The sequence below is a fragment of the Pithys albifrons genome, chromosome 3 (assembly GCF_047495875.1).
Source record: "Pithys albifrons albifrons isolate INPA30051 chromosome 3, PitAlb_v1, whole genome shotgun sequence".
In the NCBI taxonomy this organism is placed as follows: Eukaryota; Metazoa; Chordata; class Aves; order Passeriformes; family Thamnophilidae; genus Pithys; species Pithys albifrons.
This window is the reverse complement of record NC_092460.1, coordinates 333,739-347,383: the sequence shown is the minus strand read 5'-3', so window position 1 is coordinate 347,383 and position 13,645 is coordinate 333,739. Positions and strand designations below refer to the sequence as shown.

Genomic DNA, 13,645 nt, shown 5'->3' with positions numbered 1-13,645 from the left:
GTATCAGCTGAGAAGAGGTGACTAAATTTAAGAATGACATGTGGAATGAATTTAAGTAACATAAAATGCTATTTAATGACAGTTTTTACGGGCAATACTGAAACTGTTGAAACAGTTGTATCAAAACAAATTCCAAGGAAACCCAGTAGTTTTGTTGAGTACAAATGAGTTTCCTCACTTGTGCAGCAGTGTTTTCCCCTCTTGCAATTACTCTCAAACAGCTGCTATATATTTAGCCAAAGATGGCTGGCTTTCAGATGCTGTTCCCATCTATCCCTTCTCTAGCTATCAGGGGTATGTGGTTTAAAGGGGATAGCCTGGAGCTGAGACCTATTATAGAAACAGTTTAGCTTCCAAAGGCCTTTGATTCCAAAACTTCTCTTCTGAATATTCCATTAAACACAGAAAAATTTAAAAAATTCCATCCCTCTGTAATGTCAGCTATCCTATTTAGCAAAATAGATTTTAAGACACTGTTACCACAAGTTGTTAACTATTTATGTACAGATGGTTCTTATTCCTGTAAACTATTCTCTATTGTAACAGTAGCAATAGGGACCAAGCACTTCTTTTTTAATATATTTTTTAAGATAGCTAGGAAGAAACCTCAAATTTCACTGGAGATATAGCACTGTTTATATCACTGGCTTTGCAAAGCTCCTGTTGGCCTAGATCATACAGAAGACTCACAAAAAACTATAGCAGAGGGGACAGCTTTTGCTCTAAATAGCTCTTATTGCAATGTCTTGATACTGAACGCAAACTATGAACTCGCCTAAGTTGGCTCAGCTGAGTTGCACATCTGTGTATCTGGGAATATGGAACACACTAAGAACTCCTGGCACTTCTCACAAGCCCTGTCTTAAGTATTTGCTTACGTCTTTGGAACTTGAATTAGAACAGACTGTGAGGTGACGAGTACAATGAAATGCATGAAAAACATGAAGACAGAAGAATTTCTGATTGAATAACGAAGTCATGATTAGTATGGCTTAATCCATGTCATTGGATCTTTGGAAAACCATTGCCATTGACCTTAAGGCCATTACAGACTTAAATAATCTAGAAACCAAGAATCTCAGTTACCATACTTACCTGAATTCTGCCTGGCACAATGTTGTCTGTGGTGGTGAAGATGAGCTGTTTGGCATTTGATGTCTCCGGTGCTGCCAGGATCACCTTTCCAGCACCAGTTCCATCTGGACTGGCTAAAATAAACTGTTGCTTTGGAGACACGGCGGAATCCACTGCTGTCACTATTTGAATTTTCTGACCTGTTTGCTGATCTGTCACAATCTGCAAAACACATTCAAGAAATTAATTACTAGAATAGACCTTAAGTTTCAAAACCTTTCATTCAGTCTCAGAATTGTATTCATGAAAAATTACTAAGAAGCACTCTCTGATTTTTCTTCATAGATGGCACCAGGGACATGTTCTCCAGTCATCAACAATATTTGCCTATGTATTTTATCTAAGATGTCCCTCCTTAAAGTTATCAGCAAAATATGGAATCAGGCAGCCATATTGTTTCCAATACTGATTCTCAAGATTCTCTTATGGTGGAACGTTTCTATTTTTGATAATGTTCTCTGGTAGCATAATCTCTATTTTGCCTGGTAGAATAACCATATGCATCTGTATTTAATTGACAGTTAACAAGTCCTATCTCATTTGCCACTGCATACATTCTGATACATCAATGGCATCTTTACACCAGTAACAATGCCTACTGTGCAGCATCCCCAAAGGTGAACTTCCTGCTGAATAGACTCATCTCCCACTGGCTCCTTAGGGTGGGAGGAGGAATGCCCTTGGAGATGACCTCAGTTGTTCTGCTGACAATGTCTGCCCATTTGCCATGGCTGGGGCTCAGGAGATTCGTAGATGTAGGCTGGGTTTAACCTCTGTAAATACTCACTGACCACATCACCAATATAACTATTACATACAGCCAACCAGACATCACCACACACACGATGAGGCAGAAAGAGAATTTTAGTTTGCATTAAAAATGATATGTAATCACAAAATTTAAGGAAGTATTCCACAGACTTTAGCATGGGAGGAGGAGAAAAAAAGAGAAAATGTAATAGTTAGCTAATGAATGGATTTTTACCTGAATGCGTTGTTGTGAAGCTACAGAGGAGTCTGTGGAAATTATCTGGATACGCTGGGAGGGGCTGGTCATCACTGGAGATTCAGATAGCAAAGGCTGAACAGTCTGCACCTGTAAATAACATGAAGAATTTTAATTAACAGTAAAGGCATTGAACACTTTTAAAAATACATACATTTATTAAAGATCAGATGGCCCTACAGCATGGAGTCTAAATTTCTTGGAAAGGTTACTGTCATTAAACCAATTTGGATTTGTTTTCAATGAATTATCAGAATTTTTTTTGGAAATAGAATGAACCTGACAAAAGCAAACCACGACTGCCGCCACCCCCTCCCTCAAATAAATCACTGGGTAAATACTGTGTTTTCCTTTAGCTTATTGAAATGCAGCAATACTTTATTCAACTTTCAGTTACACATGTCTCATCTTTTGCTTCTGTAAAAATAAAATACATCAGATATAAATAATGTAAAATGTTAAGTATTTCCCCTCTTAATAATTTTAACATATTTTAGTATGACAGAAATTAAATTTGGCATTACTACCTAACACCACTGTTTCTATTCCTTAATGAAGGAATAGAAGGAGGGAGGTGACACCATCCCTCCACTCCACTCCTGTGAGCTCACAGCTGGAGTGTTGCACCCAGCTCTGGGCCCCCAGGATAAGGAAGACACAGATTACTGCAGTCAGTCCAGAGAAGGCCATGGAGATGCTCAGAGAGCTGGAGCACCTCTGCTACGAGGCTGAGAGACTTAAGGTTGTTCAGCCTGGAGAAGAGAAGATTCCAGAAGACCTTAGAGCCCTTCTGGTGCCTAGAGGGGCTCCAAGAGTGCTGGAGAAGGACTTGGGACAAGGGCCTGGAGTCAAAGGACAAGGGGGAATGGTTTTAAGCTGAAAGAGGGTAGGTTTAGATTGGATATGTGAAAGAACTCCTTCCCTGTGAGGGTGGGCAGGTCCTGGCACAGGTGCCCAGAGAAGGTGTAGCTGCCCCATCCCTGGGAGTGTCCAAGGTCAGACTGGATTCCCTTGAGCACCCTGGGCTGGTGGGAGGTGTCCCTGCCCATGGCAGGGGTGGGATGGGGTGGGCTTTATGGTCCCTTCCAATCCAAATCTTTCTATGATTCTGTGATCTGCAGTCATGTGTTCAAAACCAGGAAGCTCAAAAGTTGTTTTTAATTAAATTCTCTACTAAAACCCTGTGCTTATCAAAACCTATACAGCTGGAAAACAGAGTGTCAACTTAAGCTTGCTTAAAAAAAAAATAAAAATTTCTTCGTTTAATATGCAGAAAGTTCATTTATGACATAAAAAAAGAAAAATAGTTTAGACAGCAAGGAACTTGTACTGCAGTCTCTTTGGGAAAGCAGAGGTGTTAAAATACACAGCACTTAATATAAGACATACTCTTCTACTCCCCTACTGCCTGTACCATAGGCAGTCTGATACAGTATCAAAGTACAACCTAACTTGGACATACCATCTCTAATTATCTGTAATACACAGGTCACAAAATTGCATATTAAATGAAGAAAATACACAGGAGAGAAGTAGAAATGGCAGAATGTTCTAATTATTGGATGATTCAAAGCACTTAGCTGCAGAAAACAGGTTACCTCAGCAAGAAAAAACCCAAAACTTTCAAAATCACAACTCTTAGAGCACACATTTAATCAGTGATCTTCTCTTCCATGCCAAATTATTAACTAAGCTACATGCCCTTTAAAAGGTCTAAATTAGAGCAAGATCTTTTAGAACTGTTTTACAGTTCTTCACCTTCAATTGTAGACAAGGATCAGTAGCAATAATTTCATAGGCTGAAGTCCACATAAATTAATAGTGATTTGCCTTAAATGACACCAAGGATCAGAACAAAGCTTAATAAATATAAAAATACACCTAAAAACATACGTATCTACTTTCTTCATCATTAACCTAAACCCAAGTACTTCACAATTAGGTGCATTTTGAAGACTAGCAAAACTAAATTTGCCTGCTTCTGTTTCATTTATTAATAATTTTAACATTTTCTACCTATATATAAAAATTTCATGGTTACCTTATTTTTCCTATTTTTTTGCAGTTTCTACATTTTAGTTGAAATCATATTAAATTTCCAATAGGTAAGTATATATAAATATATATATATAAAATCAGTAGTTTCAAGCAAAGCTTCTCTACACATTTCATTATTTTTATGTCATTTGAATAAGTACAGTTTCTTCACAGCCATACAGCTGTGTGCATACTAATTTACTGATTTCCCAGCACGTACACACACGTCCCTGTGTGTGTTCCTATAACCCTGTGTATATGTGTAACAGGTCTCTGTACTTACTAACCAAATTTTCAATACTTTCTGGAGCTTATTTCCCCATCACTACACTGATTATGAAAGGAGCATTTGAGCAATAAACTGAAAAAATAATCAGCTGGCCACAGGGGGGTTGACTTTTTGAAGTCTCTAAATCTTGTCTAATTTAAATAGAGAAACATTTCCTGTATTCACACCAGTAGAAGCCAAAGTCGTTGTATTGCTTTGATACACTGCTTTGTTCTTACTAAGTGCAAAGCAATTTCAGAGATACTAATTTCTATTCTCTTTTCTATAATATTAACAAAGGCATAGTTAAGCAAACACAGACCAGCTATTTTTAACTGCACCCATAAACCAGCTAAAGAATTTCAATGAAAAATATGGTATCGGGTTTTAAACTGCATCTCAAATCGAATCAGAAAGACTTATTTTTCTACAGATAACTTTCCCAATTAACTTCTTTAGCTGTTAAATTATTAGCAGTCTTTTACAAAAAATGTATATCCAAATATGTTTCTTTCACAGATGCAAACTACATCTAAAAAATGTTTCAGTGATTCTCTTTGGAGAAGAGAATCTTATGACCACTTGTGTCTTTTGTAGAATGGCAGATAAAATTCAAATTCCCCACAGAAGAACTACCAGGATGGCAGTGCAAGATCTTGTGTAAGACACACAAGGGCAACAGTCTTGGGAGAAAATGCAGCTGGCACACCCACATTGTGGGAAAATCTCAGACTGTGCCTTACAGAACCAGCCCAGCACCGTCGCTACAGCCGCAGCTCTGCTGCTCCCAGTGCCAGCCTTGGATTCCCAGGCTGCCAAACTGCCCAAGCCAAGGAGGAGCAATTCATTCTCATGCACTTTCTGGGTGATGCCTCAGCCTGATGGTATGTCCAGGTCTTTTACAATCAATGGTACCTTGAGAAAAGCAGTACTGGAACTAAAAATTGTTTGAGAAGATTTTGCATCAAAACTCCACCTTGAAACTTCATTCAGAAATGAGGAAGTGGCCAATAGTAACAGAATATTTAACAAAACTTGCCTTATTTTACACTTCACTAATTCTTAAAGCAAAAACTTATTCCATCAGAACAGCAATGTTTTTGTTCTCCTCTTCCAGGACACTATGCTTCATCTTGACCTAAATCTGAATTGCTGAACTACCTATGATGTAATACGTCCGAGGTATCTGGAAGAGGGTCAGGAAAATAATTTATGTGATCAAGATATCCAGTATTTTTTGAGTTCCATGGCAAAACATTATTTCAATATTTTGCTAAGTTCTTATCAGGACACTGAGGGAACTGAAACCAACTGAAAATTCTCCAAAACGCAGCTGTCATGAACAAGATCCAGGAAGTACAGGGCTCACTAGTCACCTCCTGTGGCTCTGTAGCCTCTGACAGGCAAAAAGGGTGCACTGGGAACAGTCTGTAGCTGTCATGGAGCCAGCATGGACAGTTCTAGCAACTACTAGAAATTCTTCCTGCTCACATCAGAGCTGCTGCTGGAAAGAGGAAATGGCCCTTATTCCTCCCCACAGTGACAGCTCTGTTTGAAAAATTTGCATTAAAATCTAAGGCACTACAAAGGGAATGTATGTCCACTTCAAAACCCAACATATTTTTCTTAAACAATATTCAAGTCAAAACTAAAGTTGGTGGTGGGACTGAACCTGGGCTACTGACAAGTTGCACAGTGACAGTGCTAAATAAATACCTGAGAAACGCAGCATTACTTATTTTTGCTTTAAGGCTAAAGTATTTTTACTGCTTTTCAAAGGCTGTTCAGGATGAGGAGAAATTGCTGAAATGCTTTCTGAATCCCCTAGCTGCTCTCTATTCTTCAGTCTCATGAAATGTAATAAAGGCAACTGCAGACACTAAAAATGGAACTCTCATCCCCAATCTGTTCAGAAATAGAGAGTTCTGTATTTCTGTGTATTTTGGCAACCCATTTAGTGAAGAAATTCTTCCTGATGCCCACAGAAATACACTGTTGGAAAAACATCAACAAGGAACAATACATCAGCAAGCAACAGCAGTGAAACCATTTGAAGCCATAACAAGGACAATTTGAAAAAGTCCTAAAAATAGAATAACTACAAAAATACATGCACTACTGGAGCACACTCAGCAACTTCTGTGATATATTCAGTTTCATTGAAAACAAATCTGATGAACTATTGCTCAAGAAAGAGAAACAACATAGAGCCTACTTCACGACAGTCTGATTTGGTGCTTGGCACCACAGTTCTCAATAAACCCATGCACTACGTTTGTGGCAATTCTGTGGAAAAACTTATGCAGATACAGCTAAAGGTGTCAATATTGGCATTAGGTTATCCTGCTTGCCACTTGCATCTCAGTTCATAACTTGAAATCCAGTGCATGATCAATGATGTTCTTCTTTCATTTAATTTTCATCAATGAAAAACATGGTATTCTGAAAACCTCTCATTTTTAAAGGCCAGTGCCAAGTTTGATTCTACACTTTCCCTAAGTGAGTACAATATAGAATTTTAGCATATTTCACAAAAACTAGTGATGTAGTTACCTGTATTAGAAACTGTACCTGACGGAAGACACAAATAGCAGCCAGCCAGCCATTCATAAAGAAATGATTCAACATTTAACACAGTCATAGTATTAATGAATTCTTAATGAGATAATGCTGCTTACAACTCTTTCCACAAACAAAGTTTCCATGTGTTATGCAGTGGACAGGCATATAATTTAAGGAGTAGCTGAATACTGTAAAGAGATGAAGCCCTCCATTTACCCACCGGCCAGGAAGAAATCACAGAGCTTCATACACTCTCGAGATGGAGCGACCTCTCCAGGGGCCAGATACAACCATCACACTATGTTACCACGGTGCATTTCCTGCACGAGGAATTACAAACGTCACACATTTTATGTGCTGTAGATGTTATTATAGCACCCAAGCTCTACCAAAATAGGATAAGGTTTGAACTATTTCCATTACAGGTTTCTATTTCCAAGTATGTTTAAAAGTGTTTTTAAAAAATGCAGCTTGGCAAATTGATAGCTGGTACAGAAAACTAGAGTGAACAATCTCTTGTTGGTTTTGAACGTGAAACTTAGGGAGCCTTTTGAAACTATTCCTCAGATGTTACTTCCAGGACACTCAGTAGACCATTTTCCACACTAAAAAGAACTAAATTTTAACCAAAAAACCCACTGCTAGGTCAGGAATCTCAAATCCATTTCTGCAAACAAAATTAAGCTTGTATTTCTTAATACAAGGCTTCTTCTGGAACTAAAAGTATTTTTTAATATCCAGGTGTAATCTTAGTACAACCAATGAAAGAAACTCTGAACTGATGTCTCAAAGGTGGCCTTATCTAGAGAGATCTCTCAGTCCATTTGCACTTAGTTATTTACTAAATCCCTTAATTACATAATTGTATGAAAAATCACAGTATTTGAAGCACATTAAACAAAATAATTTTAATCAAATTAGCCAGTTTATTTTTTGACTCAAGTTTGCATGGTGAAGGAGATAAATAGGTTATTTTCTATGTCTCTGAACATTTACAGTTTGTGTTTACTAGTTGATATAAACATTTTAGCTGTTGAGCATCCAAGCTCTAGTGAATATACATCCAGACATCACTCAGTATCACTTTAAGTGGATTTTGTGCTCTTTTTCTTACAAGTGTAGGCAGAAAATATAAAACCTGATTTACATTAATCACCCTACTGTAAATTCAACAGTCAACTTCAAACACTGTGGTGGATTCAGATTACAACTCAAATGAGAAGCAGAAACCTTCCATGTCCAAGACGGTCAATCTAATGATCAAATGATGAGATCATTTCATTGTATTAATTTTTTTAAACCATTCACAATACAGCAAATTTTCTCTATAGTTCCTATTGAATTTCCTACTTGCATTCCTAATATGGGGGTCACCAGAATGAAGTCACGTGAACAAAACACGTATTGGTGGCACTGGGTTTCATGTTTGCTCCCAAGAGTGAAAAAATATTGGTCTCTATAAAGGTTTTGTGTTCCATTTATGCTTAATTGTGAACAGCATGGACTCCCTCGTACGTTTTTAATTTCAATATCTCATATACCAACTGCTGTGATCTCATCTGTCACTCACCTCAGCCACCTGCTGAGTCTCCACTACCTGCTGAGCCAGCACCTCCATGTCGGTTGCCATGGCGAAACAAGATCATTAGAGAACCTGTTTGGAAAGATGCCAGCAACTCCCATCAGGCACAGAGTCAGGGATTTCTCTCATTATTAAAGAAGTTCGGAGATACCTTTTTGCTAATTTACAGTTCTGCTTCAGGGATGTAGCAAGTAAGCCAAGGTGCTCCAGATGCGCATCTCCACACACACGGCACACATGGGACACGCGTGTACGGACACGCGCGTACACACACGGCACACATGGGACACGCGTGTACACACACGGCACACATGGGACACGCGTGTACGGACACGCGCGTACACACATGGGACACGCGTGTACACACACGGCACATATGGGACACGCGCGTACACACACGGCACACACGGGACACGCGTGTACACACACGGCACACACGGGACACGTGTGTACACACACGGCACACACGGGACACGCGTGTACACACACGGCACACATGGGACACGCATGTACACACACGGCACACACGCGCGCACACGGGACATGGCGTACACACACACGGGACACGCCCGCACACGGCACACGCACACACACGGCACACGCACACACACACGGCACACACACACACACACGGCACACGCACACACACGGCACACACACGGCACACACGGCACACACGGCACACACACACATGGCACACTCACACACACACGGCACACGCGCACACACACGGCACATATGGGACACGCGCGTACACACACGGCACACACGGGACACGCGTGTACACACACGGCACGCGCGCACACACACACGGGACACACACACGGCACACACACACGGCACACGCGCACACACACGCGCACACACGGCACACGCACACACACGGCACACACACACAGCACACGCGCACACACACGGCACACACACGGCACACTCACACACACACGGCACACGCACACACACACGGCACACGCACACACACACGGCACACGCGCACACACACGGCACACGCACACACACACGGCACACGCACACACACACGGCACACGCGCACACACACGGCACACACGCGCACACACACGGCACACACGCGCACACACACGGCACACGCGCACACACACGGCACACGCGCGCACACACGGCACACACACGGCACATGCACACACACACACGGCACACTCACACACACACGGCACACTCACTACAGCCTCGCCACTCAGCCACCCCAGGCATGGAGCTGTTCTCTCGGTGTGCAGGGCCTCCAATACACCACTGCCATGCTGGTATGTAGGCTGGAAAGGAGAGATGTTAATTTCACAAATGAGGAAGGACCAATTTGAGTGTCAGCTGGGGAAGCAGTCTGTGGAATTCATAGATCTCTTCAGCACTTTCCTCAGCTCAAGGAGGAGAACCCTTAAACGGCTTCTACACCCCAACAATGCTGTTTTGCACAGAATCTCAAGGAACTCATTCCATCACCCCAACACGCTCATCCATATTCTTTGAGTAATCGTGCACAATAAGGGAAAGATACTGTCACATCTAAAATGCATTTTCCAGTATCTCAACTATTTTTTTATTATAATGTGATGGTATTATCACTTTGAGAAGAAAATACTGCAGAATCATTTCATCCTATTTTGAGTGACTACACGCTGAATTTAACCCTTCAGGGTTAAAAAAAAAAAGACAAAGCAATCAAAAATAAAGAAAAAATCACTTTCAATATATTTTAACTGTCATTATTAGGGCTGTGTTCCTCCCACAGTAAACTTAATTAAGATTTTCACTTAATTCATTCAGTTTTCAATTGTGACTTGCTCATGACAGGGCCAGACATCAGATTCTGACCCAGAACAAAAAGGCATTCCTGAATGCTGGCCCATTTGATGCTTTATTGAAAACCTTGTTTGTATCTGCAAAGCAATCACTTAATATCAAATGTAAAAGCACTGCAAAAATAGCAAACCACATAACAGAAAAACGCGTATGTGTCTCTGGCACCAGCCTGTGCAAACACAACTTCTGCAAGTTGAAAATGTCAAAATTCAGAAAGTTAAAAAGATTAAACCATGTTGTCACAAATGTGAAAATAATTTTGTATATGTCAATTAAAGACTACTTGTAACAATGCAAACTCAAAGTTGAGACATTCCCCATTGAAACTATTTTGCTAGTTTCTCCTACAGATTGTCATTTTTTATTCAAGTGTTCAACTTAACATAAAGATTATGAACCATTTCCACCAAACCAGCTTGTAGATGGTGTCTCAGTTGTTCAGTAACTTATTTTCAGTGTTTTCTCTTACCTCAAATTATTTTTTTGTATTCAGCAAGAACGATAACCAGATGGTCATAACATACTGTTTTCTCAATGCTTTAAGATGAAAGAAGCCCTGAAGATGAGATTTTTTTTTCATAAAAGTCTCTGTGACACAAAGGTCTTTGCTGTGGTATGGCTCTGGAAGATTTGCTGTTGGTGGTGTTATCCACGAAGGCTTTTTGTACTTTCGACCCTCCCAAAACAACCTTCAACTGCGACTATTAAGCTGATTCAATTGAAGCCCAGAGACCATACACAGCCATACCAAGATTCTTAATGGTGTCGACTCCCAAAAGGCAAAACCGGCTTCTCAGCAAAAGCCCTGAGTAGCAGTTTGTAAGGCAACAGCGAACAAACCCAATCAAAATAATAAGAGGTGGAATTTAAAAACTGCAAGGAGACGCATGGAGCACCAGGGAACTGCTGTCAATGTGACAGCGTGGCAGGCAGCTCAGGATGTGCTGCTGCACCGCCGTCAGAACACGGCGGAAACCCGTTAATCTCTCCCCAGGCTGCAGCGAAACCTCGGAAGCAAGCCATAAACTCCATTTGTGACATTGCACGGGTATGGCCCAACCAAGAAGACACGGCAAAAGGCCGAATTCAAGATAACTGAAATTTACTCCTTTGTCTTAAGGAAACGAAGTTCTTCGCACTGCGAGCGCAACTCGGCTACACGGGCGGAACAGGCAGGGCGCGGGTCCGGCTCCGCCGGCAGTCTCTGGCCCGTCATTCCGGCGGCCAGAACACACCGGCCCGGCCCGGCCCGGCCCGGCCACAACGGGCACCGCGGGCCGCAGCTCCGGGGCGGGAACGCTGCCAGCCCAGCGCCCGCCAATGGCTGCACGGCGTCCCGCCCCCCCCGCCCCGGCCCCGCCAATGGCTGCACGGCGTCCCGCCCCTCCGCCCCGGCCCCGCCAATGGCTGCACGGCGTCCCGCCCCCCCCGCCCCGGCCCCGCCAATGGCTGCACGGCGTCCCGCCCCCCCCGCCCCGGCCCCGCCAATGGCTGCACGGCGTCCCGCCCCCCCGCCCCGGCCCCGCCAATGGCTGCACGGCGTCCCGCCCCCCCCCGCCCCGGCCCCGCCGGTGACCTCATGGCGCGCGCGGCACCGCCCGCACGGCGCCCATTGGCCGAACCAGCCGCCTGTAATGGCGGCGGCACCGCCCCCGAGCGCAGGCAGAGCCCCTCGGGGACGCAGTGAGCACAAGATGGCGGCGCTGGCCACCCGCCAGAGCCCAGGCAGGGCTGCTGCTGCCGCCGCCATTAGGCCCCTTCCCCTCCCCGCCGGTACAGCCTTGTGCCAGGCCGCGGAGGGCCCGGCCATGGCGCTGCGGAAGCAGCCGGTAAGATGGCGGCGGTCTCAGCCCCGTATGCAAAGTACCCACCGCCCCCTCCCCTCCGCCCTCCCGGTGGCAAAGGTAAAAGGGTCGGGTTCACGCCGCCGCCTCCGCCCGCTCAGACTCCATCTTCTCTCTCCCTGAGTTGGTGTCCCGCGCTCATCGCCGGGACCGTCACCGGCACCCCGCGGACAGCAGACCGCGCTCACCGCGCCCCCGGACCCGCTCCGACATCAGGCGGCACACGCTGCAGCGCCGCGGGACTGCCCCGCCGATCGACCCGGCGCCGCAATGGTCCTTCCGCTCGCTCCTGCCCTCTCCTCGCTGCCCCTCCGGGAGCTGTAGGCCAGCCCCGAGCACGGCGGGTGCTCGCTGACCGGAGCCCTGCAGTCCCCCTCCCTTCGCCGGGGGTCCCGAGCAGGGCCCGCCGCCGCCTCGCCGCGCCCCATCTCTCGGCCTGGCCCCCGCGAAACGAACCCACCCGGGCCGCCTCAAATTTTAAAAGCTGTTTTTTACCTCAGGAGCGGGCGCCAAAGGTGCGGCGGCGGTGACCCGGCGGGCCGGGGCTGTGGCGGTGCCCAGCAGCGGCCCTCGCTCCCCCGCGGGGGCGGCGAGGGGCTGTGGGGCCCGCGGCGAGAGGGGCGGGGGCTGCACCGGGGCCGGGCCCGCTCCGCTGCGTGCGCCGTGCCCGGTGACAGGTCAGAGTTCGTGACCCCGCCGCCGCCGCCCGGGAGCGGCCCCGCTTCCTCCTCAGCGCCCGCCCGGCCGCGGCCCCTCCATCCCCCGCGGGGCGGGGCCGGCGGCGGGGAGGGGCTACCGGCCTACCTGGGCCTGCCGGGCGGCTCTGCTCCGGCGGGGCCGGGCCGGGCCGGCGAGCGCAAGGGGCGGCCCGCGCCCGAAAGGCCTGAGGTAACGGTGCGGTGGTGGGGCTGGTGTGCCGGGGTACCCTGGGTGCGCCGAGGGCGCAGGCAAAGGCAGGCGCTCCCAGATGCCACCGCCAGACTGTCCCGAGTTCCTGTTTAATGTTCTGAAGTCAGTGCCATTGATTAGGGCTGTCAGGGTGAAGCTGGGCTGTAAGGGAGGCTTGTTCTGCCCCCGAATGTGCGGTGGTAGGCACAAGATGTGCTGAGATGGTTGAAGAGTTACCACCTTTCAGTGGCTGTCATCTGGGCTACCAGAGGTTGAGCCCCTGTCATAACTGTGTAGCTCTTTCATGAGATACCCCTATAAACATGTTCTTAGTACTTTAGTAAGCTTCATTTGTGTCTAGTGATTTTGACAGGAGCTAACTTAGGGAGTGGTTAGATGAACAGTAAAACTGAAGAGGTGAAGTGATGGTAACTTCTGAAAGAAAAAGTATGGAATAGATAGCAGCTGAATGCAAGAACACGTAA

At 45.2% G+C, this 13,645-nt stretch overlaps 1 protein-coding gene across 5 annotated transcripts in view; it reads right to left on the bottom strand.

Annotated features, from left to right (window-relative positions):
- NR2C2 (nuclear receptor subfamily 2 group C member 2) overlaps positions 1–12,950 on the bottom strand; it is a 33,763-nt gene extending 20,813 nt beyond the window's left edge. For 3 of the 5 annotated variants that reach the window (XM_071550140.1, XM_071550142.1, XM_071550145.1), the window contains exons 1-4: positions 12,768–12,856; positions 8,578–8,661; positions 2,120–2,230; positions 1,096–1,296 (exon numbers count right to left, since the gene is read on the bottom strand). In XM_071550140.1, the coding sequence (XP_071406241.1) occupies positions 1,096–1,296; positions 2,120–2,230; positions 8,578–8,637 (372 nt within the window). In that variant the 5' untranslated portion in view covers positions 8,638–8,661; positions 12,768–12,856. Of the gene's footprint in view, positions 1–1,095; positions 1,297–2,119; positions 2,231–7,227; positions 7,315–8,577; positions 8,662–12,767 lie in introns of those variants that run through there. The other 2 variants (XM_071550146.1, XM_071550141.1) reach the window with 2 other exon arrangements.
- Positions 12,951–13,645: the final 695 nt, after the last annotated feature.